A 27,466-nucleotide genomic window follows, 5' to 3' on the forward strand; every position below is an offset into this window, starting at 1 on the left:
TGGGCTGGACAAAATTATTGGCCCCCCTAACTTAATATTTGGTTGCACACCCTTTGGAAAAAATTACTGAAATCAGTTGCTTCCTATAACCATCAATAAGCTTCTTACACCTCTCAGCTGGGATGTTGGACCACTCTTCCTTTGCAAACTGCTCCAGGTCTCTCTTAGTGGAAGAGCGCCTTTCCCAACAGCAATTTTGAGATCTCTCCACAGGTGTTCAATGGGATTTAGATCTGGACTCATTGCTGGCCACTTCAGAACTCTCCAGCACGTGATGGGAGCCCAGATGGGTGCTTTTAGACATATGCTTTTAGACATATGTTTTGGGGTCATTGTCCTGTTGGAAGACCCCAAGATCTTGGACGCAAACCCATCTTTCTGACACTGGGCTGTACAGTGCGACCACAAATCCATTGGTAATCCTCAGATTTCATGATGCCTTGCTCACATTCGAGGCACCCAGTCCCAGAGGTAGTAAAACAACCCCAAAACATAATTGAACCTCCACCACTGTCACGATTCGGCAGGCTGGAGGCATAGATTTTTATCCCTACGGCGAGACCTCTCTTCAATGGTCAGGCGAGACCGATCCACTTGCATAGCCTCCTCGGTGGGAGGCACAGGGGTAGATTGCAAAGGGTACCGTGAGAGAGGTGCCCAGGGATTAAGGTCTTTTTCCTGGCGGAGCTCCTGGTGTCTCTCAGAAAAACGCATGTCAAAGCGGATGGCCAAATGGATAAGTTCATGCAGGTTGGCAGGAATTTCTCATGCGGCCAGCACATCCTTGATGTTACTGGATAGGCCTTTTTTAAAGGTTGCGCAGAGAGCCTCGTTATTCCAGGATAATTCAGAGGCGAGGGTACGAAATTGGATGGCGTATTCGCCTACAGAAGAACTACCCTGGACCAGGTTTAACAAGGCAGTTTCGGCAGAAGAAGCTCGGGCTGGTTCCACGAAGACACTGCGAACCTCAGAGAAGAAGGACTGTACAGTGGCGGTGACAGGATCATCGCAGTCCCAGAGTGGTGTGGCCCAAGATAAAGCCTTCCCAGACAGGAGACTAACCACGAAAGCCACCTTCGACCATTCTGTAGGAAATTGGTCCGACAATATCTCCAAATGTAGGGAACATTGTGACAGGAAACCACGGCAGAGTCTAGAGTCCCCATCAAATTTGTCCGGCAGGGACAAGCGGAGGTCAGGAGCAGGCGGAGGAGGTGCAGGAGCCGGCGGAGGAGATGGTTGTTGCTGCTGTAGCTGTGACTGAAGTTGCTGTAGCTATGACTGAAGTTGCTGTGTCATGGTGGTCAAGTACGACAGCTGGTGATCTTGTTGGGCGATCTGTCGGGATTGCTGGGCGACCAGCGTGGATATGTCAGCGATACTTGGCAGCGGCACGTCAGCGGGATCCATGGCCGGATCTACTGTCATGATTCGGCAGGCTGGAGGTGGATCCCCTTTGTCAGAGAGGGATTGGCGTGGACCGTGTCGGTGGACCGGTTCTAAGTTGCTACTGGTTTTCACCAGAGCCCGCCGCAAAGCGGGATGGTCTTGCAGCGGCGGTAGCAACCAGGTCGTATCCACCGGCAACGGCTCAACCTCTCTGACTGCTGAGATGGGCGTGGTACAAGAGATAAGGCAAGAGCAAGGTCGGACGTAGCAGAAGGTCGGGGCAGGCGGCAAGGTTCGTAGTCTATAGAAATAGCAGGAGGTCAGGAACACAGTATGGGTAAACACAGTAGAAGCTTTCTCAAGGCACTAAGGCAACAAGATCCGGCAAGGAAGTGCAGGGGAAGTGAGGTAATATAGCCAGGGAGCAGGTGGAAGCTAATTAGGCTGATTGGGCCAGGCACCAATCATTGGTGCACTGGCCCTTTAAATCTCAGAGAGCTGGCGCGCGCGCGCGCCCTAGAGAGCGGAGCCGCGCGCGCCAGAACATGACAGCCGGGGACCGGGACAGGTGAGTGACTTGGGATGCGATTCGCGAGCGGGCGCGTCCCGCTATGCGAATCGCATCCCCGCCGGCAATGTCAGTGCAGCGCTCCCGGTCAGCGGGTCTGACAGGGGGCTGCAGGGAGAGAAACGCCGCGAGCGCTTCGGGGAGGAGCAGGGACCCGGAGCGCTCGGCGTAACAACCATATTTCACTGTAGGTACACTTGTAGGTGTTCATTTCTTTTGTAGGCATCATTCCGTTTTTGGTAAACAGTAGAATCATGTGCTTTACCAAAAAGCTCTATCTTGGTCTCATCTGTCCACAAGAAGTTTTCCCAGAAGGATGGCAAAATGTAGTCTTGCTTTTTTATGTCTCTATGTCAGCAGTGGGGTCCTCCTCGGCCTCTTGCCATAGCGTTTAATTTCATTTAAATGTTGACTGGTAGTTTGCGCTGACACTGATGCTCCCTGAGCCTGCAGGACAGCTTGAATATCTTTGGAACTTGTTTGGGGCTGCTTATCCACCATCCGGACTATCCTGCGTTGACACCTTTCATAAATTTTTCTCTTCTGTCCATGCCCAGGGAGATTAGCTACAGTGCCATGGGTTGGGTTGCAAACTTCTTGATAATGTTGCACACTCTGGACAAAGGCAAATCTAGATCTCTTGAAATGGACTTGTAACCTTGAGATTGTTGATATTTTTCCACAATTTTGGTTCGCAAGTCCTCTTTCTGTTAGACATGCTTAGTGTGGCACACACAGACAAACACTGCAAAGACTGAGTGAACTTCTCTCCTTTTTATCTGCTTTCAGGTGTGATTTTTTTTATGTTGCCCACACCTGTTACTTGCCCCAGGTGAGTTTAATGGAGCAACACATGCTTGAAACAGTCTAGTTTATCAACAATTTTGAAAGGGTGCCAATAATTTTGTCCAGACCATTTTTGGAGTTTGGTGTCCAATTTGCTTTTTTTCCTCCCTTCTTTGGTTTAGTTCCAATACACACAAAGGGAATAAACATGTGTATAGCAAAACATGTGTTACTGCAATCCTTTTCTGTGAGAAATTCTTAATCTACCTGAAAAATTTCAGGGGTGCCAACATTTACTGCCATGACTGTACATACTGTATAGCAGTGTAATGATTCCCCTTACCTTCACAGGTACTCAGCATGAATGGATGCATGCATAATATTCCCCATAAAACTTGTGTAGTTTGTTTTCACAATACTTCCTTAAAGGTGCAAATCTTTCTTCACACAGCCATATACTAATATATATATTTAAAGAGTACCTGTCGTGATCTTGTTAAATTTTATAATCCTCCCAGTTCACTGCCCCATCATGATTAACCACCCCCTGCCTTTATTTTTTTTAATTCTTCTTTTGTTTCCTACCTTGATATTACTCTGTATTTTCTGCTCAGTTTCAGTCAGATTCACATACTGGGAAGGGGTGTTCCCCGGCAGGCATGACATCATTTAAAGACATACAGGGGAGAACTTTCTCCCTCACTCTGCTACACACAGCCCAGAGCAGTTAACTGTGAGATGAGCTGATTGGCTAAGGATGCAAATCCCCGCCCCCCCCCCCTTCAGCACTCCAGAGTGCATTTCCTGATTTTGGACTTCTGCCAGGCCAGCAGGAGTCCAACGTCTGTGGAAGAGATGGGGGGAAATGTGCTCTGGACAAGTTAGGAGATGCCTAGTAGCAGCTTTTTAAAACACACATAAAACATAGAAAACATTATTATCATTATTATTTTTTAAACAAAGTACATTAGAAAGATTTTTTATTTACCATGAGGAGTGCAATAGCAAAAAATAGTTTTAATGACAGTGCCCATTAACCCCTTCCCGACCTATGACATACCTGTACGTCATGGGTGGCAAGGTGTTCCCGACCCATGACATACAGGTACGTCATGAACATTACTGACGCTACTCGCGGCAGCCCGCAGCGCCCGGAAAGATGGTGGCTATCACTGATAGCCAGCCATCTTACCGTGCGACCACGGGAGGTTTCGTCCCCCACCCCCCCCCCCCCCAGCGATCGCTGCTATCAGCTGGTCAAATCTGACTAGCTGATAGCAGCGTTTCGCTATGAAAATACTTAGCAGCGCGGTGTGTGAGTCCCGATCACGGGGATCGGGACACACACCGCTCTGCTAAGTGTCCCTGACCCGTCCCCCGGCGTCACTTACCCGTCCGAGCGGTGTCCCGAGCGGTCCCGGCGTTCTCCATGCGGTCCCGGCTGCGCTGCGTCCCGGCGGTGAGTTTCCGGCAGCAGTGCGGCATCTTCATTGGCAGCAGTGAGATCGCCGTAAAGCGATCTCACTGCTGCCTCTGAGAGTTTCAAAACTGCAACTCCCAGCATGCCCAGACAGCCTTTGGCTTTCTGGGCATGCTGGGAGTTGTAGTTTTGCAACATCTGGAGGTCCACAGTTTGGAGACCACTGTATAATGGTCTCCAATCTGTGCTCTTCCAGATGTTGCAAAACTACAAATCTCAGCATGCTCAGTCTGTCCAGGCATGCTGGGAGTTGTAGTTCTCTAACCTCTGGAAGAGCACAGATTGGAGACCATTATACAGTGGTCTCCAAACTGTGGACCTCCAGATGTTGCAAAACTACAACTCCCAGCATGCCCAGACTGCCCAAGCATGCTGGAAGTTGTAGTTCGGCAACATCTGATCCTTCAGATATTGCCGAACTACAACTTCCAGCATGCCTTGGCAGTCTGGGCATGCTGGGAGTTGTAGTTTTGCAACAACTGGAGGCACACTAGTTGGGAAACATTGTCCGTTTCCTACCTCAGTGCCTCCAGCTGTTGCAATTGTTGCAAAACTATAACTCCCAGCATGCACTGGCAGACCATGCATGCTGGGAGTTGTAGTTTTGCAACAGCTGGAGGCACACTGGTTTGGAAACACAAAGTTTGCTTGCAAAACACTTGAAAGTTTATTACTTAACCCCTTAAGGACCGGAGGTTTTTCCGTTTTTGCATTTTCGTTTTTTGCTCCTTGCCTTTAAAAAATCATAACTCTTTCAAATTTACACCTAAAATTCCATATGATGGCTTATTTTTGGCGCCACCAATTCTACTTTGTAATGACGTCAGTCATTTTGCCCAAAAATCTATGGTGAAGCGGGAAAAAAAATCATTGTGCGACAAAATTGAAAAAAAAACGCTGTTTTGTAACTTTTGGGGGCTTCCGTTTCTAAGTAGTACATTTTTCGGTAAAAATGACACCTGATATGTATTCTGTAGGTCCATACGATTAAAATGATACCCTACTTATATAGGTTTGATTTTGTCGGACTTCTGGAAAAAATCATAACTACATGCAGGAAAATTAATACGTTTAAAATTGTCATCTTCTGACCCCTATAACTTTTTTATTTTTCCGTGTATGGGGCGGGCGCTCATTTTTTGCGCCGTGATCTGAAGTTTTTAACGGTACCATTTTTGCATTGATAGGACTTATTGATCACTTTTTATTCATTTTTAAATGATATAAAAAGTGACCAAAAATGCACTATTTTGGACCGAGCGGTTTAATTAATGATATATTTTTATAATTCGGACATTTCCGCACGCGGTGATACCACATATGTTTATTTTTATTTACACTGTGTTTTTTTTTTTATTGGAAAAGGGGGGTGATTCAAACTTTTAATAGGGGAGGAGTTAAATGATCTTTATTCACTTTTTTTTTCCACTTTTTTTTTGCAGTGTTATAGGTCCCATAGGGACCTATAACACTGCACACACTGATCTTCTATGTTGATCACTGGTTTCTCATAAGAAACCAGTGATCAACGATTCTGCCGGATGACTGCTCATGCCTGGATCTCAGGCACTGAGCAGTCATTCGGCGATCGGACAGCGAGGAGGCAGGAAGGGGCCCTCCCGCTGTCCTGTCAGCTGTTCGGGATGCCGCGATTAGCCGCGGCTATCCCGAACAGCCCGACTGAGCTAGCCGGGAACTTTCACTTTCACTTTTAGCCGCGCGGCTCAGCTTTGAGCGCGCGGCTAAAGGGTTAATAGCACGCGGCGCCGCGATCGGCGCAGCGCGCTATTACAGGCGGGTCCCGGCTTCACTATGACGCCGGGCCCGCCATGATATGACGCGGGGTTACTGTGTAACCCCGCGTTATATCAGAAGAGCAGGACCAAGGACGTACGTCCTTGGTCCTTAAGGGGTTAACTTAGTGTTTCCAAACCAGCGTTCCTCCAGCTGTTGCAAAACTACAACTCCCAGCATGCACGGACAGCCAAAGGGCATGCTCGGAGTTTGCAACAGCTGGATGTTTGCCCCCCCCCCAATGTGAATGTACAGGGTACACTCACATGGGCGGAGGTTTACAGTGAGTGCTGCAAGTTTGAGATGGCGCAAATTTTGCGCTGCAGCTCAAACTTCCAGCGGCAAACTTGCTGTGAACCTCTGCCCATGTGACTGTACCCTAAAAACACTACACTACACTAACACTAGCCTAAAATAAAAAGTAAAAAACACTACATATACACATACCCCTACACAGCCCCCCTCCCCCCAAAAAATGAAAAACGTCTGGTACGCTACTGTTTCCAAAACGGAGCCTCCAGCTGTTGCAAAATAATAACTCCCAGTATTGCCGGACAGCCATTGACTGTCCAGGCATGCTGGGAGTTTTTCAACAGCTGGAGGCACCCTGTTTGGGAATCATTGGCATAGAATACCCCTATGCAAATCCCTAATTCAGGCCTCAAATGCGCATGGCGCTCTCTCACTTTGGAGCCCTGTCGTATTTCAGGGCAACAGTTTTGGGACACATACGGGGTATCGCCGTACTCGGGAGAAATTGCCTTACAAATTTTGGGGGGCTTTTTCTTCTTTAACCCCTTATGAAAAGGTGAAGTTGGGGTCTACACCAGCATGTTAGTGTAAAAAAATAAATTTTTTACACTGACATGCTGGTGTTGCCCTATACTTTTCATTTTCACAAGAGGTAAAAGGGAAAAAAGACCCCCAAAATTTGTAACGCAATTTCTCCCGACTACGGAGATACCCCATATGTGGGCGCAAAGTGCTCTGGGGGCGCACAACAAGGCCCAGAAGGGAGAGTGCGCCATGTACATTTGAGGCGATTTGCACAGGGGTGGCTGATTGTTACAGCGGTTCTGACAAACGCAAAACAATAAATATCCATATGTGACCCCATTTTGGAAACTACACCCCTCACGGAATTTAATAAGGGGTGCAGTGAGCATTTACACCCCACTGGTGTATGACAGATTTTTGGAACAGTGGTCTGTGAAAATGAAAAATAAAATTTTTGATTTGCACAGTCCACTGTTTCAAATATCTGTCAAACGCCAGTGGGGTGTAAATGCTCACTGCACCCCTTATTAAATTCCATGAGGGGTATAGTTTCCAAAATGGGGTCACATGTGGGGGGGGGTCCACTGTTCTGGCACCATAGGGGCTTCCTAAATGAGACATGCCCCCCAAAAACCCTTTCAGAAAAACTCACTCTCCAAAATCCCATTGTCGCTCCTTCCCTTCTGAGCCCTCTACTGCGCCCGCCGAACACTTTACATACGCATATGAGGTATTTCCTTACTCGAGAGAAATTGGGTTACAAATTTTAGGGTGATTTCTCTCCTTTTACCCCTTGTAAAAATTAAAATATTGGGTCTACAAGAAAATGCGAGTGTAAAAAATGAAGATTTCGAATTTTCTCCTTCACTTTGCTGCTATTCCTGTGAAACACCTAAAGGGTTAAAACACTTACTGAATGTCATTTTGAATACTTTAGGGGGTGCAGTTTTTATAATGGGGTCATTTATGGGGTATTTCTAATATGAAGACCCTTAAAATCCACTTCCAACCTGAACTGGGCCCTGAAAAATTACGATTTTGAAAATCTTGAGAAAAATTGGAAAATTGCTGCGGAACTTTGAAGCCCTCTGGTGTCTTCCAAAAGTAAAAACTTGTCAATTTTTTTATGCAAACACAAAGTAGATATATTGTATATGTGAATCAATATGTAATTTATTTGGAATATCCATTTTCCTTTCAAGCAGAGACTTTAAAGTTAGAAAAATTCTACATTTTCAAAATTTTCATGAAATTTTTAGATTTTTTACCAAGAAAGGATGCAAATATCAGTGAAATTTTACCAATAACATAAAGTAGAATATGTCATAAAGTAGAATATGTCAAAAAACAATCTCAGAATCAGAATGATAAGTAAAAGCATTCCAAAGTTATTAATGTTTAAAGTGACAGTGGTCAGATTTTCAAAAAATGCCCAGGTCCTGAAGGTGAAAATGGGCTGGGTCATGAAGGGGTTAAAAGGGGTACTCTGCCCCTAGATAGATGTCTGATCGTGCAGCACCGGGCGTTCTAAATAGTATGTTTAGAACGCTGGGTTCCTGCGATGGGAGACATGACGTCACACCACGCCCCTTCCATTCATGTCTATGGGAGCGGGATAAGATAAGTAAATCCTACTGTTCTGGCTATCTAGTGCTACCAATGGCTCATGGGAAACCAGTGAGCTTCCTCAGTGGTATATGCTGACAGCCTTTTTTTTTTGCTGTGGCTATGAACCAACAAATTGAACCTTTTATTTTTGCTGTGCTCTTGACCACAATATTGCCCTGATATTGACGCTGTACAAAGCAGTGAGGGGTCTGGACATATGAACGGTACAGCTACATTGTTTGCCCTGTGAATAGAACAGCCCTGCATAACATATGTATGTACTTGAAAGCTTGTTATCGTATAATTTAATTATGTATCAGTTCACACCTGCATAATCTGATTATAAGTGGTGCTTCCTATAAACTGTGAATACCAATTAGATATGACAGATGTAATGTGAGTATGCTGTTATTTCATACATCTCGTGGCTTGGCATATTCTCAACTGTGTCATAAATTTTAGTTAAGAGAAGCAATTCTGCTGTAACATGAAGGAATTTTCTTTAATTGAAAAGAGTTTATTAATCATTTGTTTTATCAGTTGTCTGGTTATTTTGCAGCTACGAAAGTCAGTTTTTAGTATCAGAGCAAGAAATCTCCTGGAAAAGGAAACAGCAGTTAATAAAATTCTAAGGTACCGATGACTTTAAAGGAATATGTATGAAATATTGTAATGTTTGCATCGTTTAATTCTTTGTTATCTTAGGCTCTGTTCACACTATCCTCAAACTTTCTGTTTTTCTGCTCTGTCATAGCAGCAGACAGACAAAAATAATTGAATCCTTTGCATAATGGCCAACAACGGCCTGATGACCCTACTGATTTATAATAAAACAGTACAGTAGTGTAAACAGAGACTAATACTCACATCAATATACTCCTTTATGGCTGTGTATTCCAAATTGGAAAAAAGGGGTTGCATGAAATGTATAAAACTAAAATACTATATAAATAAAAGATGGCCATGGTGATATACCAACCACTTAATGATTTATACAGGAAGCCCTTCATTTTAAGCTCAGAAACAGTGTGTTTGATGATAGTGAGAAAGTTAATCTTCCATGGTTGTTAAATAAGGCTCCCTGGCTTGGCTCAGGAGTATCTGAAAAATGGCTAGGTGCCTCAGGGCAGTGGGGATCAGCTGAGATAGACCCTTCTCAAATTTTTCATACTGTATATATATATAGGGATACATATAAATATATATATATATATATATATGTTCCCACTAAGTAAATTCCGCTCAAAATTTCTAAGAGGAAATTCTGAGCAAAATCCGCATTCAGCAGCCTTCCATTGTTTTTAATGGGATTCTGCTGTTCTGTTAATACATCTGAAGTTTTGTAGAGAAACCATGGATCCGTGAAGCAGTGGATCTGGATTCTGTCAAAAGAATGAACATGCTCTGGAAAAGCCCATTATTTAATAGGATGCTTATTTCCGCAGTAAAGATCTTTGCAAAATAAATTCTGATCTTGGGTGGTGCGGATACGCTGAGGAAATTCAGCGAAGTTGTTCCTTGCTTAATTTCCTTAGTGTGCATGGGCCCTTAGGGGTACAGACCTTTAGCTCTAATATGCTACCCTTACCTAGGGCATATTATTCAGCTTCCAGGTCTGCTTCAAGTATTAATATTACATTCATTGTATTTCTCTATATTTCCATAGTCTCTACAGGACTCATATTGTACAGTTAGTATTCATTCAAAGTTATGTGTGCCACAAGGTAGCTTATTATATCTTTACCAGCTATAGGTACTCTCATGTAGATAACACCTTCTTTAAAGGGAATGTGTCACCAAATGTAATTTTTTTTTAGAGGTTAAATATTTAAAAAAAAAATATTTTTGGAAATATTTGAAAAATGTTTTATTTGTCACAACATATGAAAAATTAAATAATAACTTGTCATATCTCCCACTGTTGACCATCAGAGGGAGCTAACATAAGGAATCTATTGAAAGCAAGCAACTTGTTTGGCTGCTGCAAATTTAACCTCGCCCATCTACCTTCCTCTTCTGCCTGTGTGCAAAAGGAGAGGGGGTTTTGTAATTTTTTCAATTCCACTGTCACCATTTTGTTGGTGTCTGAAGAGTGGTAAAGAACCGACTACTAGATATCTCTTAATAGGTCACTGTTTCTCAGGGACTTCAAGAAAAGGGTTCTGGCTCCCCCTTTCATTTCACCTAATCTGTGCTATGCACATGTGCAGTAAGCAGTCCATGCTTTTCTATGAGGCACTCTCAGTTTTAACTTATGCCCTGTGCCTGCCATAAAGCATCTGTGTAGGTGTTGTAAAGTGACACACCACACAGAGGCTACAGTAATGGCAGCCCCCAGTAAACACTTTATTAATAAATAAAATTAAAACTACATTGTCCTAAAACTAAATACATAAATTAAATGCTTTCTCTTGATAAAATAATGGTTTAATTAGAAAAAATAAAATCTTGACACATTCCCTTTAAGATACTCACAGAAGCTTTAATTGGCAATATACTTCTATTCAATGTCATGGAGTATTACATCCCAGACATTAAAATAATTTGCTGATCATGAAATACAGTGACTGACTGAAAAACCAAGAGGATCGAGCCATTCTGACTCATAGAGGAGGGGGTCTGACACTGGAGACCACCATTGTGCCTAATAGCACTTACTTACTTATTTATTTATTAGGCAGACCTTTAATTTAAATTCAAATAGAAAAATGTAAAGCCGAGCTATATCTCATATGATTTACATGTAGAAAACAAGGATTTCAGCTAATGGAAATTGAGTAGTTCGATAACTTTCTGGGAAAAAAAATGTATATCCTTTTTTTTGCCTTTATATTTACATAACCTAAGTTTTTAGTAGATTAACACATTCTACAGAATATACTCAGAAATACAAAGAAAAATAAAACTATCCTTTCTCCTTTTTTTGGTGCTGTATATTTCTGTGACCCATATGACATAAAGTATATGTTTCCATTTGTAATATCTTCTAGCAGACTACTGAGTCTCTGTATCTTTTCATGTTTTACAGTCTAATTTATTTTCCTTTGCAAATCATTTCTTTCAGAGCATGCACAAGGCAGCGCATGCTGAGTGGCTCTTTTGAAGGGCAGCCTGCCAAGGAAAGATCAATCCTTAGTGTGCAACATCATATACGCCAAGAAAGAAGGTAACTTTAGCAAGAAAGTAGCAGATTTCCAGTTTATTTTTCCACCATCTACCTAAAGAAAGTAGCACATTTTCTGATTCTTTTTCATCCATTACAATATTGCAGAACCCAATATAATTATTACATTACCTCCCATTAAACATACTGTCGTAAGACTTGTTATTATAAATGTCACTCCATTCACATGCAGTGGGACTATCAATTTAAAGATCAAAGAAAAGATTGTTTTCTTTGTTCGAGCAGATTATACATCATTTTACAAGGACGTAAGCCTCTAACCCCCAGCTTTTATAAGTGACTTGCTTTTGAAATGCCTCACTTAGCCGTGAGCCCCATTCTTTATTTTTTTTTTCAGACATTGTCCATGCTTGCAAGTTAAGGCTTGATCAAACTTGTTTCCCTTTAGTGTTATTCAATGCAATTTTGTTGATTGTTGCAGGTCACTAAGACATGGCTCAAACAGTCAAAGAATCAGCAGGGGGAAATCTCTGGAAACACTAACACAAGATGTAAGTTCCATTATTGCCCCTTTGTTGGTAGGAAGCATTGTTGTGTAGGCTAATAGAATCTTAGCAAATGTTTATTGTTTGTTTTTATTTCTGTAACACACTGTGCATTTTACATAATGTTTGTTGGCAAGTAAAATTGCTACCAATAAGCATAGACCTTAAAGGGATTATCCCCTATTTGCCCCTTTTCAACAGCTGTCCTCCAATGATCATGCACACATTGCTCACATTGCCATAAAACACCTTTTGCTTAGAATCATCTCTGTTAATGTTTTAGTAATTGCTTGTGGGGTACAGAGGTAGTGACCTGAGGGGTCCAAATTGCCATTTACCTTTTTAATTGTTATGTTGTGATGCTGTGTTTATTATCTTTGTGCTATGACATCACAGTTTTTTTTAGCCTTTAGCTGTTACTGTCACTAACTATGACTATTCTGAGACATTACACCTATTCTGTTGCATCATTGTGAAAATTATGCCCATACTGTGACATCACTTTGTGGAATAACCCTTTCCTAGGACTTGTGACTCCCGTCACAGTGTTTTGTAACATTACAATTTTAAAATGACTGCTTGCAACACGCCTTTGTCAATTTTCCTTGCATTGTGATACACTATGACCATCATGACTGTACTGTGACATTGCTGTGTGCAGTAACCCCTTCTGATGATTTTAAAATGGTTATTACCCGAAAATGATCATATAAAAACATGCATCATGGTAACTAGTACCCATCTATAACAGGGCTGAGTTCAAAGAAAACTGACAATAGGGACCTGTTCTTACAGTAGAATATCTACAGCTGAAAATATCTGATTTCTGCCAAGGACTGGCTAGTGGTTCCGCATACAGACTAGCCCCATTATAAATCTGTGGAGTTAATCTACACCTCAGATCACCTCTCAATCTGTATAAATAATAAATCACTATTACACAAAGAAATCTTCCTGAGCTTCTGAATGGGCTATACCCCATTCACATGCATAGACAGCAGAATGTCAGCATATACTATCAGGATTTAGCAGCACAATCTGAGATCAATTCTTTTAAAATCCTCAGTGTGTGACATAGTCACAGAGATGTAGACTACAGAAGGAGGGAAACTCATGAACACTGCCATATAATGCCCATAAATATTGGTATTACAAAAATGCTGATTTTATCAATGTGTCTGAAACAAGAGCTACGATAAGAAGTTTTATTACAGTTGTTAAAGTTCATCATACATATGGTTGGGGCATGTGCTCAGTCTTTACTAAGTTTTGTAAAACTTCTCATTATGTAATTAAAGCAGTTGGACAGGAAAGGAATAACATGGCTGCTTTCTTCCTAAAGTGTGTGGTATTGGGACTTATCACCCATATTTAGTAAGTGCTGGCTACATTGATGTTCCTGGGTGTGTAGACTGTTTGATGTACTTATAATGCTAAATGTGCAGCCTGAGTGAGGATGTGTGAAATTTAGCTGTGGAGTGGTGTTTACCTTTCTGGTGTCTAGTCTGCGCTAGGACCAGTCTTATAAACAGTCTCTGTAGGCAACAATGCATTTTCCAGCGGATTCCACTGAAATAATGAAAATAGGAGGCTGCTGCACCAGAATTTCTGTGTAAATAGGCCTTATAGTCACCACCTCATCACAGTGATGGAAATTTGCCTTTCATGAAAAGGAGTGAGCTGCAACAGCAGGCATAATCTGTGGACAAGTGGGGCAATATTTTTGGTAAAAAGCAGCCATGTTTTTGCCTAATCCTGGACAACCCAAATAATATTTTTTTGTTACATAGGAAAAGGTTAAAGGAAATGTGTCATCAGAAAATTACCTACTGCTTAAATCAGGTTTTTATGTTATCTATATTTTATAAGAATTTTTGGTGAGTTTTTTTGCTAATTGCCCTATCAATTTTTTATTATAATTGTATATTCTTGCCGTTTTAAATCTGGAAACTTGGCCTAAAATTAAGCCAAGACTTCTTGTTTTGTACAGATCATTTCCCAGCAATGCCTTTCTTTTGAGCACAGATAAAGAGTATAGTGAAGGTGACACTAGTAGATCCACCACCATTCACAATAGAGATCAGTCTCTCTCCTCCTTGTAGAATGACCTGTGAAAAGGTCACAGAAAATGCCCAGTAATTACTCCAATTCATCTGAATGGGACAGGTCCTGTCATACTACGTTATAATGCCACTATTTATCAGTTTTATATATATATATATATATATATATATATATATATATATATATATATATACATATCAGGATTGTATAATAGGGCAAGATAGCACATTCATGATCATATTTTAAGAATGCTTTATAAAAATACATGAATTTTAGCCTTTTATTCACCCTTTGGTCTGGCTAAAACTAGTCATGTTGATTGACTTCTCTCAGGGATCTGTCCATTGTTTACATTCCCCCAGTATCACTTAGCTCAATACATATGAGAGCCATTGTACTGAAATCTCAGCTAAAATGGTTAAAATGTGAATACCTTGAACATTTACTTTTTAAGACTCTACCATTGTTTGATGAGGAACCATCCAATAAACCATTGTTTGGCTTATTTGTCTGGCTTATTTACATGTCTCTTTGAAGAGATACCCATTTACAAACATTCAGGAAATGTCTGTGCATTTTCAATCAATGGTACTCCATTTTAGGCCTATTGAAAATTCACACAAAATGGTGGATACATTGCCAAGTTATATTAGAAATAGTGATTCATATTTGGGGCTTATATCACAACACTATGTTGTCTATGGTCCAAAGGTCCTACTGTAAAACATATTACTAAATGCTGTGAAAAGCTGTGCAAGCAAGATATCGCGGCTGCTGCGACATATCTGTGAGAATACTGCGGGTTCACACAGCTACTCGCAGATCCCTGTGTGGCTGCTCGTAGTGGCGGATTGCCACTGCAAGTAGCACACAGGGGTTGGAAACAGCTGGAGGCACACTATAGGGTCGGGTCACCGGCAGATAAGCTGTGGATCTGTTACATGTGACCCTACCCTAAAAGTTTTTTTTTTTATTTCCTTTCATACCATACAATGTTTCTTAGTGTAAAATGAACCAAAACAAGCCTTATTCCATTTATATCTGAATACTGTAGCACTCCAACACTGTAAGATACAGAAATGCCCAAAGAGAAGACAGTGAAATCAAAATGATCCAAGAGAAGAAGGAGCAGGCGGAGATGAAAAGGTATATGTCCTATATTGTTTGTGGATTTTAGAGTTTAATGGTGACATATTGAGTATACTTGTCTTGTGCACTTTTTACCAGGAAAGTTCAAGAAGAAGAATTAAGAGAGAATCACCCATACTTTGACAAGCCCCTTTTCATAGTTGGTCGGGAGCACAGGTTTAGGAACTTCTGTCGTGTGATTGTCAGAGCACGATTTAATGCGTGAGTAAACAAAAAAAAAAATACAATAAACTCTTAAACTTGTCTTTCTTAGTTATGTTATACCTTTTGTTATAGTCAACCAAGTGGCTGTAAGGAACAGCCAAGCAACAGTTCATTACTTATACAATTATGCTTTTTGATTTAATGGAGTTGAGTCATGAGGACAGCCCCTTACCATGTATGCTATGTAGGTGTATGGACACGTTAGATGTGGGGGGGGGGGGGGGCATTCTGGACCCATCTGCTAAATTAGCTAGTGCTAAAACTTTTTCAGAAGACAACTGATTACTAAGGTTTTTGATCCGGACATGTGTTGATATGTTGCCTTTGGCAGGTTCAGCCGACTGTCTAAGGTGAATAGCGCCCTCCTGACTCTGACAATGATGGCTTTTCTTCTGAGAGTGAATGGCAATGCAGTATTTCAACACTATAACAACCGCAAGTACACCTCCAAGAAGAACACTGCCTTGCTAATAAAGCTGAGGGTAAAGGTGATGGACTGGACAAGCATGTCTCCAAGCACTACCCACCTTCCACCTTCCATTTAAGTGGGGGAGTGCAAGGTCTACAGCATCCACCTGCTCGGTGATGTTGTCATGGAGGAGTGGAAGAAGACCCCAGTGGCAACCTGTGAAACTTTTTTGAGCTCCAAGACCAAGGGCTTAAGGCAGTGTTTGAAAATAATGGTGGCCACACAAAATATTGACACTTTGGAACCAATTTGGAAATTTCTACTCAGGGCCGCCATGAGGGGGGTACAACCCATACTACTGTATATGTAAGGGGCCCGGAGCTTCAGGGGGGCCCGGCTGGCTCCTGGACCTTTTGACTGGGACTGTCACTTACTGATCGTTGGGGGCCGACCACTACTCAATGACTGACTGACTACGTACAATCAGTCACACACACATGCTGCCTGTCACTGTCAGCACTGCTGCCACACATACCTCTGGGGCCGGCGGGCGCTGCCTCTTTAAATCTGCAGTGGCCAGAGGGAGGTACTACTTCCTCACAAACAGCCGCTGTGCATTGATACAGCACGCCGGCCCTGCTCCTCCTCATGCACAGTAGCGCTGTGGCAGAACAGAGGAGAGTTGCTCTGCTGCTGCTATGTGGTGCTGCTGGGCCTGGCCACCAAAGAGGTGAGTGGTGGTGGCAGCAAATGAGCCTGAGAGGACTGGAGAGAGGCCTGTGATAAATTTGAGAAAAAATATATATAATGTGAATAGGGAATGGGGGGGGGGGGTCTGAACTATATTGCAGTGGCAAGCAGCTGAGCTGGGGCCTGCTGCCTGGGGGCAAGATTTGAGGCCTACAACTATATGGGGGCAACAATTAGCAGCAGAAGGGGGCGTACAACAACTATATAGTGTCAAGTTGTGTCCCATACAGTTGTTGTAGGCCCCTCTTTGCTAATTGTTTCCCCCATATAGTTGCAGGCCTCTTTGAGAGGGGCCCGGGCCTACCACAACTATGGGGGCAACTTTTAACAGAGGGGCCTACCCAAACTATATGGAGCACCATGTATAGTTTGGGTAGGCCCCTCTGTTAATAGTTGCTTCCATATAGTTTGGGTAGGCCCGAGCTCCTCCAAGAGAGGCCTACAACTATATGGGGGAGACACTAGTAACAAAGGGGCCTGCCCAAACTATATGAAACACATACCCTTAAACCCCTCTATATAGCTTTTATTGCATAACCCCTTAAGAAACAGGACATAAACATACGCCCTGCAACCGCTTCTGCAGTTTGAAGCGCGCTCAGGAGCTGAGCACGCTTCATACCCGGCGGGTCCAGGCTGCTATTGGTAGCCAGGACCCATGGCTAATGGCTGACATCGCCGATCGGGCCGATGTTTGGCATTAACCGTTTGGACGCCTAAATGGGATGAGATTTAGCTCCAGCTGGCTCATCAGACGGTGGAAGGGCCCTTAACTGCCTCCTCGCCATCTGATTGGGGCTCATTTAGTGCAGAGAGCCATGGCAGGCTGCACTAATGGAGCGCCAATAACACTGATTTCTATAGGATACGTGTAATAGTTTCCTATAGGAGTGGAATTATTGTAAAAAAAAGTAAAGGAAAGAATAATAATTGTGTATAATAATAATAAGCCCCTTCAAAATAAAATTGGACCATCCCCCCTTTTCCAAATAAAATTATGTAAAACAAAAATATATATGGTATCACCGCGTGCGTAAATGTCCAAACTATTAAAATATTAGGTTACTTAAACCGCATGGTCAAAACATGAGCACTCATACAGCCCTGTATCTGGAAAAATTAGAAAGTTATAGGTCTGACTCACTTTTTACTGTCTTTGTAGTACTAAAAAGAAATAAAAATAATTGGGAGGGGGTAATTGGGGAGGTCTAGGGGTGGAGTCAGGGGCCATAGGCGGAGTCGGGGCAGGCCACAGCAGGGGGGCCCCCAGGCCTTTAGCTTTGTAAGGGGTCCCAAAATTGCTGATGGCAGCCCTGTTTCTACTAAGGGATGAATTCACTTTTGTTTCCAAAGTTTAGACATTAATGGCTGTGTATTTAGTTATTTTAACCTCTTCAGGACATAGGGCGTATGGATACGCCCTGCATCCCGAGTCCTTAAGGACCGAGGGCGTATCCATACGCCCGTGGGAATTCCGGCCCCCACCGCTAGCCGGTTGGGGACCGGAGCCGGATGCCTGCTGAAATCGTTCAGCAGGCATCCCGGCATATCGCCCAGGGGGGTCATTATGCCCCCCCCATGTCGGCGATCGCCGCAGATCGCTGGACAATTCAGTCCAGCGATCTGGGGCGATTCCGGGTCAATCGGGTCTCCGATGACCCGGAATTACTGGCTGTTCGGGGCCGTCTCTGACGGCCCCGAACAGCCAGAGCCTGCAGGGGTGAGGTGGCACTGGTGCCACCTCACGATCGCCCTGATTCGTCGGACGGATTACCGGCCGACCAATCAGGGCGCCTGCTGCGGGTGTCACTCCCGCACCCGCTCCACCCCTCTTCCGGAGGACGTGAGCGGGTGCGGGATGTGCACCCCGGGTGCTGGGGACCCCGATCCCCGGCATTAATGTTGGGATCAGGGCCCCAGGAACAGCGGCGGCGGCGGGACTGACCTGCAGCGTCTGGATCGTTGGAGGTGAGTGACAGCCTCCTGCTGTTGCTTAGCAACAGCTCCCAGCATGCAAAAAGGGCATGCTGGGAGCTGTAGTTATGCAACAGCAGGAGGCAGACCACCACAACTCCCAGCATTCCCTTATGGGCATGCTGGGACTTATGGTTTTGCAACAGCTGGAGGCACATTCTTTCTATGGAAAAGTGTACCTTCAGCTGTTGTATAACTACAACTCCCAGCTTGCACAAACAGCTAAAGTGCATGCTGGGAGTTGTAGTGGTGCATCTGCTGGTTGCATAACTACAACTCCCAGCATGCCCGTTGGCTGTCGGTGACTGCTGAGAGTTGTAGTTTTGCAACAGCTGAAGGCACACTGGTTGTGAAACTCAGATTTTTTTTTTACCTAACTCAGTGTTTCACGACCGGTGTGCCTCCAGCTGTTGCAAACTACAACTCTCAGCAGTCACCGTACACCATGCACCGTACATGCTGGGAGTTGTAGTTTTGCAACAGCTGGAGGCACACTGGTTGTGAAACACTGAGTTAGGTCACAAACTCAGTGATACATAACCAGTGTGCCTACAGTTGTTGCAAAACTGCAACTCTCAGCAGTCACCGACAGCCAACGGGCATGCTGGGAGTTGTAGTTATGCAACAGCTGGATGTCCCCCCCCAATGTGAACGTACAGGGTACACTCACATGGGCGGAGGATAACAGTAAGTATCTGGCTGCAAATTTGAGCTGCCGCAAACTTTCTGCTGCAGCTCAAATTGCCAGCGAGAAACTACTGTGAACCCCCGCCCGTGCGACTGTACCCTAAAAACACTACACTACACTAACACAAAAAATAAAATAAAAAGTAAAAAACACTACGTATACACATACCCCTATACAGCCCCCCTCCCCTCCCCAATAAAAATGAAAAACGTCTGGTACGCCACTGTTTCCAGAACGGAGCCTCCAGCTGGTTGCAAAACAACTCCCAGTATTGTCGGACAGCCGTTGACTGTCCAGGCATGCTGGGAGTTTTGCAACAGCTGGAGGCACCCTGTTTGGGAATCACTGGCGTAGAATACCCCTATGTCCACCCCTATGCAAGTCCCTAATTTAGGCCTCAAATGCGCATGGCGCTCTCACTTTGGAGCCCTGTCGTATTTCAAGGCAACAGTTAAGGGTCACATATGGGGTATCGCCGTACTCGGGAGAAATTGTGTTACAAATTTTGGGGGGTATTTTCTGCTTTTACCCTTTTTAAAAATGTAAAATTTTTGGGAAAACAAGCATTTTAGGTAAAAAAAAAAATTATTTTTTTACATATGCAAAAGTCGTGAAACACCTGTGGGGTATAAAGGTTCACTTAACCCCTTGTTACGTTCCCCGAGGGGTCTAGTTTCCAAAATGGTATGCCATGTGGGTTTTTTTTTGCTGTCCTGGCACCATAGGGGCTTCCTAAATGCGGCATGCCCCCAGAGCAAAATTTGCTTTCAAAAAGCCAAATGTGACTCCTTCTTTTCCGAGAGCTGTAGTGCGCCAGCAGAGCACTTTTCACCCCCATATGGGGTGTTTTCTGAATCGGGAGAAATTGGGCTTCAAATTTTTAGGGGTATTTTCTGCTATTACCCTTTTTAAAAATAAAAAATTTTGGGGAAAACAAGCATTTTAGGTAAAAAAATGTTTTCTTTTTTTTACATTTGCAAAAGTCGTGAAACACCTGTGTGGTATTAAGGTTCACTTTATCCCATGTTACATTCCCCGAGGGGTCTAGTTTCCAAAATGGTATGCCATGTGGTTTTTTTTTGCTGTTCTGGCACCATAAGGGCTTCCTAAAGGTAACATGCCCCCCAAAAACCATTTCAGAAAAACGTACTCTCCAAAATCCCCTTGGCGCTCCTTCCCTTCTGAGCCCTCTACTGCGCCCGCCGAACACTTTACATAGACATATGAGGTATGTGCTTACTCGAGAGAAATTGGGCTACAGATACAAGTAAAAATTTTGTCCTTTTACCCCTTGTAAAAATTCAAAAATTGGGTCTACAAGAACATGTAAGTGTAAAAAATGAAGATTGTGAATTTTCTCCTTCACTTTGCTGCTATTCGTGTGAAACACCTAAAGGGTTAAAACGCTGACTGAATGTCATTTTGAATACTTTGGGGGGTGTAGTTTTTATAATGGGGTCATTTATGGGGTATTTCTAATATGAAGACCCTTCAAATCCACTTCAAACCTGAACTGGTCCCTGAAAAATACTGAGTTTGAAAATTTTGTGAAAAATCGGAAAATTGCTGCTGACCGTTGAAGCCCTCTGGTGTCTTCCAAAAGTAAAAACTCATAATTTTTATGATGCAAACATAAAGTAGACATATTGTATATGTGAACCAAAAAAAAAATGTATTCGTAATATCCATTTTCCTTACAAGCAGAGAGCTTCAAAGTTAGAAAAATGCAAAATTTTCAAATTTTTCATCAAATTTACAGATTTTTCACCAAGAAAGGATGCAAGTATCGACAAAAATTTACCACTATGTTAAAGTAGAATATGTCACGAAAAAACAATCTCGGAATCAGAATGATAACTAAAAGCATTCCAGAGTTATTAATGTTTAAAGTGACAGTGGTCAGATGTGCAAAAAACGCTCCGGTCCTTAAGGCCAAAATGGGCTCCGTCCTGAAGGGGTTAAGGGGACGCAATATTAAACATTGTTATACAGACTGTCCCCTGATATATTTATACATAATTATTAAGTCTCCCCTAAGCCTTCTTTTTTCTAAACTAAATAATCCTAACACTGATAATCTTTCTGGGTACTGTAGTCCTCCCATTCCCCGTATTACTCTGGTTGCCGTCTTTGAACCCTCTCCACTATATCTTTCTTGTACACTGGTGCCCAGTACAGTACACAGTATTCTATGTGTGGTCTGACTAGTGATTTGTACAGTGGTAGAATTATTTCCTTGTCATGGGCATCTATGCCCCTAGTGTCAACGGCATCCGGGATTCCCAGCCAGTCTTCCATGCCGATACTTGCTGGGCCCTAAGCTGGGTAGTATAGTGTGTGTTACAGACCTGTGATTACCCCCAACTCATATAATGAACCTAGTAGTTGTGCGATCATAACCCCAATTGTACATAAGCCATATACTATAATTAAGTTCCAAAAACATACCACTAATGGCGGGCAGGTTTTTGGAAAAGACAGTTTCACACCACTACAAATTGACCACTTTAAACGAACACTAACAAAATTAAAGTGCAAGTTTTCTGCCTTGCAATGAGTTGGTATTTGCAAAATACAGCAGTGACATTTATTTCCAGGAAGTACATAAATGGGTTACTCAGAGTTAAATATGCTTATTTGTTATCTAACCTTTTCAGCTATGCAGAGATAATTCAGGAATAATAGCTCAAATTTGGAACAATGTGCTTCTTTCTGGGATCACAAGCATGATCGTCATTCAACCATACACCAACTCCAAAAATAGATCATTGATTGTAGGCAATTTCTGACAATTTTGCACTATAAAAAAAAATGGCCTGGTAGCTTACACCTTTAGAAGTGTCATTTTAAATTGGACAGTCAGAACATTGCAACACTACTAAGTGGCCTGGTAACTGGGCAAAGCAATTTTAACAGTTTTTTCAAAATATACAGAATATTTTTCACATGTTGACAGGGACACTTTAAGAAATGTACAGCCTGCTGTCACTGTCCATGGAAAGTCAGAACATCTCCCTTGGATACCATAAATCAATAAACAGCAATAAACGGAGTTAAAATAGTTGCGCCACTGGAGAACATAAGGTACATTAGCCAGCCAATGTATCCATCCACTAAGACAACAGCTTGATGTTTGCTTGGCTGGCAGCTATCTTGAATAAGCATATTTTTTACAGAGAGGGTGACCAGTAAATGCTAGACACTTCTACACAGATTACCTCCTGGCTGGTCAAGTAATGTTCTAATCCAATATGCCCAATGATTTTTCTCTAGAAGTCTGCCATTATGGGGAAGGTAAGGAGTCCCCAAAAACATGCTTGCATTTCAGTGGATCCTGATGATGATGTAAGGATCTGTTGATATCATTAGTATGTATATGGCAGGCTCCGACCTTACGACCTTACACTCATTGAACCTAAATCTAAACCTAAAAAACAATGAATGTACAAAGTTGCTGCCCTGCAATGAATCTGTATTTGCAGACAAAACCAGTGACATTTATTTCTAGGGAGAAGCGCACATAACTGCAACGCCCAGAGTTAAATATGCTACTTGTTCTCTAACCTTTTCAGCTATGCAGAGATAATTCTGGAATAATAGCTTTTGTATATTGGTTGATTTATAGTCCCAACCTGACTTTTAAAAGGTCAAGAGATCCTCACACAACAGGGAAAGAGTTAGAATAATTCTCTTCATGTTGTTGACACACACAGTATTAAAATGATCAGTTTCTCTCCTTTCTAAACTAAAGGTGGTTTACGGTCCATATAGAGATTGTCTTAAAAAGATCATGTCATCAAGAGGTGATCACTTTAAGGTGATCTAACCCAACAATCAGCTGATCACTGTAGATACGTGGTGATCAGCAGAAGCTGAAGTAAAATGTAGCATTATATGATGGCTATTTAAACTGTCTACCACAGTGAGAGCATAAAGAGGAAAATCCACAGCCTAGATCTAAGTTTACAACATTCCTGGGGAAACATAAAAGGGACAACTCTTAAATGTTTTCCTAGGAGTGTTGGAAACTTAGATACAGTTGAGTCCTCTTACTGGAGCGGTTCTTTTTTTCTGTCCTTAAGCCTGCAGAGTTGAAAAGCTGATCCCAATCATTTTGTTTGAAGACACTTCATATCTTGCCTTCCCAGACTCCTGTGACTCTAGAATTGATATTCTGTTTGAGATTGTGCTATTAGTCCTCTTCATTTTTTGGTTTGAGTAGGAAAGTACTTAATAAAGAAAAGCAATACTGAGCTAAATATTAAGTTTACTGAAATGTATAGTTTGACTTCACCTCCTTTTGAGGTGTCACAGTGATTGACATTGGTAAAGGTCCTTCCTCAAGCAGCACTAAAGCCATAATATAGAGTTAGGCTCTGTGCACATAGTGCTTGAAAAGCTTCCAGCATGTATGTTGAACATATCTATATGTGAAATGGCTCCATTCATCTGATGAAGACCAAAAAAATATCCTTGTGGCCTCCACCAGACTGGTATACTATGGTATATCTTTTTTTTTAGTTTTTTTCCTTAACTCCTATGGAGTGGGCCATTGCAAAAAAAAAAAAAATTCTGTATAGTATACAAATTTTAACATTGTGGACAAAGTATGACATATGTTAAATTTCCTGTATCCCATGCACTACTGATTCTCTGTGTATTTTTCCACCAGGTCACAATAGCTTGTAGTGTAAGTAAAACCCAAGGCACCAAAATGTCAAGTAAAACTAAATCATAAGAAGTGACGGACAACAAGTCTTGTGTTTGTTAGGCCCTTTTAGAACAAAATATTCCACTTAGTAGTTTTTTATGAAGATATGATTTTTACTGGAAGCTCTGGTGCCTGGATTTTGTTTACTTTACAATGTATGACGGTGAATGCCTATACAGTGGTATATGTGGGAGATTTCTGTTGAATTTATACCTTGGGAAATATGCCGAACGTTTATTTTTGATGATAGGCAGAGACGCAGTCTGCACAGAGTCTTAGGTTGTCCGAGTTCATCACCATTCTCTGTCATTGACAAAATAAAAACTGAGGTATTGATAGAAAGAAAAAAAAATTATGATTCTGGAACTTGTTTGTTATTTTTCATTTAACACCCTTATCTGCTTTTCATTTCCTTATGATGTTATCACCCTTAATAATGTTTTTTTGTTTGTTTTGTTTTTCTTATGGCTGTATTTTATTGTTTAGTAGTCATAAACCCAGAATGTCACGTTTGGCAGATCCAATCTATTTCTTACTCATTGTATCTACTTTAAAATCATTTGCTTTGTCTTATTTTGTTATTGAATATCTAAAATAGACTAATATCTGCACAGTTGGGAGGATTTCATTAGTGTTTCTGTTTTGTTCTATACTGTAGCTTATCTTTTTATCAACTCTACTTTTATGCATAAAATAGCATTATATTAAAACTTAATAGTCTCTGTTATAAATTTTTCGAGCTAGTATTGTCACCTGAATAGTGTAGCATGTAACATACATACTGTGGTCCCTAAACATATGATATTAATTGGTTCCAGGAGAACCATCATATGTTGAAACCATCATATGTCGAGTACATATGTCTATGTAAAAATGGTAACTGGTTCTGGGGCCTCGGAACCATTGTATGTTGAATACATATCTCTATGGGAAACTGCCAATTGGTTCTGGGATGACCATTGTATGTGGAGTGTATGGGGAGTGTTTAACAAACCAGGGTGCCTCCAGCTGTTGCACAACTACAACTCCCAGCATGCATGTACAGCCATTGACTGTCTGGGCATGCTGGGAGTTATAGTTTTGCAACAGCTGGAGGCACACTGATAGGGAAACATTGATGTATGGGGTGTATAGTGTGTATATGTATTGTATGTGATGTGTGACATTGCATACAGTACTGTATAGTTCTTTAAATACCTTCAGGGGGGACAGAATGTCCTCCATTACGATCCTGCCGACTACAGCTCTATAGGAAAGGAAGGGGAGGGCAGCCAGCAGCTCATCGGATGCCTGCAGCAAGATGCTGCAGGCTATTGGCTATTGCTGCACTGGGGGGGCGGGGCTTACACCGATCTCACAGTGGAAGCCTGCGTGAGTTAGCAGGACAGCATGTGAGTAACAGGAGGCAGAACAGGGCACATTAAACAACTATCTGTCAGTTGCTGAAGTTGTCAGCACTGTCAGATAGCTGTTTGTACGATGACCCCGACACACAGCAGCATCGTATCTCGGTGCTGCCTTCAACATACGATGGGCTCTTAGAGGCCATCATATGTTGAAATGATCATCTGTCGGGGACATCATAAGTCGGGGGGTCACTGTACATACATAGGCATGTACTCTGGTATGTTTCCAGGCAGAAGCTGTAGAACATTTATGATTGTCTTACTCTTTATATACACTTTTTCCAAGATTTATGGGATTATTTCTAGAGATCATAGGCTATGAAATTGTTGTCATGACTAACAGTGGAGATTATAACAATTATCCATGCTTGGGGAACATCTCAACTTTTATCTGTGGGCTGTAAGCCTGTTTATATTTTTGTAGATTCCAGTGATCAAACATATATCATGTACTGTAAAAGCAATCCATCAGTAATCTTTAAAACGTACCTGTCCAATCCCAAAAAAAGAATTTTTAATGCCTCTAGCACCTATATTTTTATAAAAATACCTCTTTTCATTAGCTCAAAGTGTTAGAAATCCTCTCGGGGATCGTGTCCCTTGTGGTGGGAGGTGATTGGTGTGTCTGCTCATGCAGTCTTGTCCATGAGTTATATCTTGTCCATGGCTTATGGACAAGCCTGATGCTGCTGCAGGCCTGGTTAGTGTCCTAGTAGGTATGGGGATCCTTAGTGGTGGAATTTTCAGGGGCCATTTTCTTTATTAAATATTCAAAAAAAATTTGAACAACCATATTACAAAAGGTCTTTAATTTTCATCAGTAACAACATATAAAAAGTTTTTGGATCTGATATTTAACCATTTAACCTTTTCATTTGCTACAAATGAGCCATTTTTCTCCCCCTCTCATTGTGTTGGGCTCTTTATAGTTCGGAATCTAATAGTCTGGCTTTTCAAATGTCGTTTGATTTGAAAATATATTAATTAGCAATCAGTTGTTATAAACATACATATAATGTACTACGTTGCAGCACACGCTAAGCAGCAGCATACAATGAATGAATGACCTTATCTAGTCCTAGAAGGATATGAATTCCTCTTCGCATCTCCTGTCAAACCACAAAGCATTCTTATAACAGCCCCAACGGTGTATTACCCAGGAAATACTCAGAAAACATGATGCAATAAGCTACTCCTGGGAACAAGGTCTCTGAGTCCATGTTCCAAGATATCCAACCGAGCCCAGGTAAATAGGCACTGCCAAGAGGTATCTATGCTTGTGGTGTGAATTGATGCACAGGCACAAGAGTCTTTCCTTCCATGTTCAGCTGTTTGAGGCTTGATAGTTAAATTTTGGAGTTGACTTTGGCTACACAATCCTGCCAAGCCTTCACAAACCAGACTCCCAAGACCTCAATAAAGTCCAGTTGGATGAAGAAGGGTAACAAGTTTCTGGGAGCCAGAGTCTTCTCTCAAAAGAACATAGTTTCCGACTTACCAAAGTTGACATTTGCTTCTACAGACTGGCAAAATTCCTTGCAGGTCTGGACAAGGACTGTCCCCAATGCTGGTCAGTGCAAAAAATGGTCATGTTGTTGATGTACTGCAAAAACTTGACAGTCTGATTCCTGTGAATGATCTCTCTGACCTCTGGATTTTGCCATATAGACTCTGCTAGGTGTTCTATAACACAAACAAAATGAAAAGGTGAAAGAGGGCAGCCTTGTCTGACTCCAAAAAGGACTGGAAAAGTGTCAGTCTTTCAGTGGTTCACCAACTCCCAGCCTAAACCTCTCTTGCACCCTGCCACAGCCATGTGTGAAACACTATTAAATGCCTTTCCTTATATAGACTGACCAGGGTCCCTGACGAGACGAGGATCCTGTCCAAGAGAGGGCCTAAGATTTTTATAACAGGGAATTGTGGTGCATGTGTTTGTATGAGCTATGATCTGCCTGGAGTGTCTATTTCTATGGGCATTGTATTATTTGCTGCTTGTGGATATTGCTATGTGATTGGGAATATGGACGTTGGGAT

The 27,466-nt window shown here is 42.2% G+C and overlaps 1 protein-coding gene across 9 annotated transcripts in view; it reads left to right on the forward strand.

Moving 5' to 3' along the window:
* Positions 1–27,466, forward strand: part of NALCN (sodium leak channel, non-selective) — a 657,013-nt gene that overhangs the window by 514,914 nt on the left and 114,633 nt on the right. For all 9 annotated transcript variants that reach the window (XM_056555671.1, XM_056555665.1, XM_056555672.1 and 6 more), the window contains 5 exons: positions 8,965–9,038; positions 11,470–11,571; positions 12,011–12,080; positions 15,193–15,284; positions 15,366–15,488. In XM_056555671.1, the coding sequence (XP_056411646.1) occupies positions 8,965–9,038; positions 11,470–11,571; positions 12,011–12,080; positions 15,193–15,284; positions 15,366–15,488 (461 nt within the window). The remainder of the gene's footprint in view (positions 1–8,964; positions 9,039–11,469; positions 11,572–12,010; positions 12,081–15,192; positions 15,285–15,365; positions 15,489–27,466) is intronic.

Source organism: Hyla sarda, chromosome 2 (assembly GCF_029499605.1).
Source record: "Hyla sarda isolate aHylSar1 chromosome 2, aHylSar1.hap1, whole genome shotgun sequence".
Classification (NCBI taxonomy): domain Eukaryota; kingdom Metazoa; phylum Chordata; class Amphibia; order Anura; family Hylidae; genus Hyla; species Hyla sarda.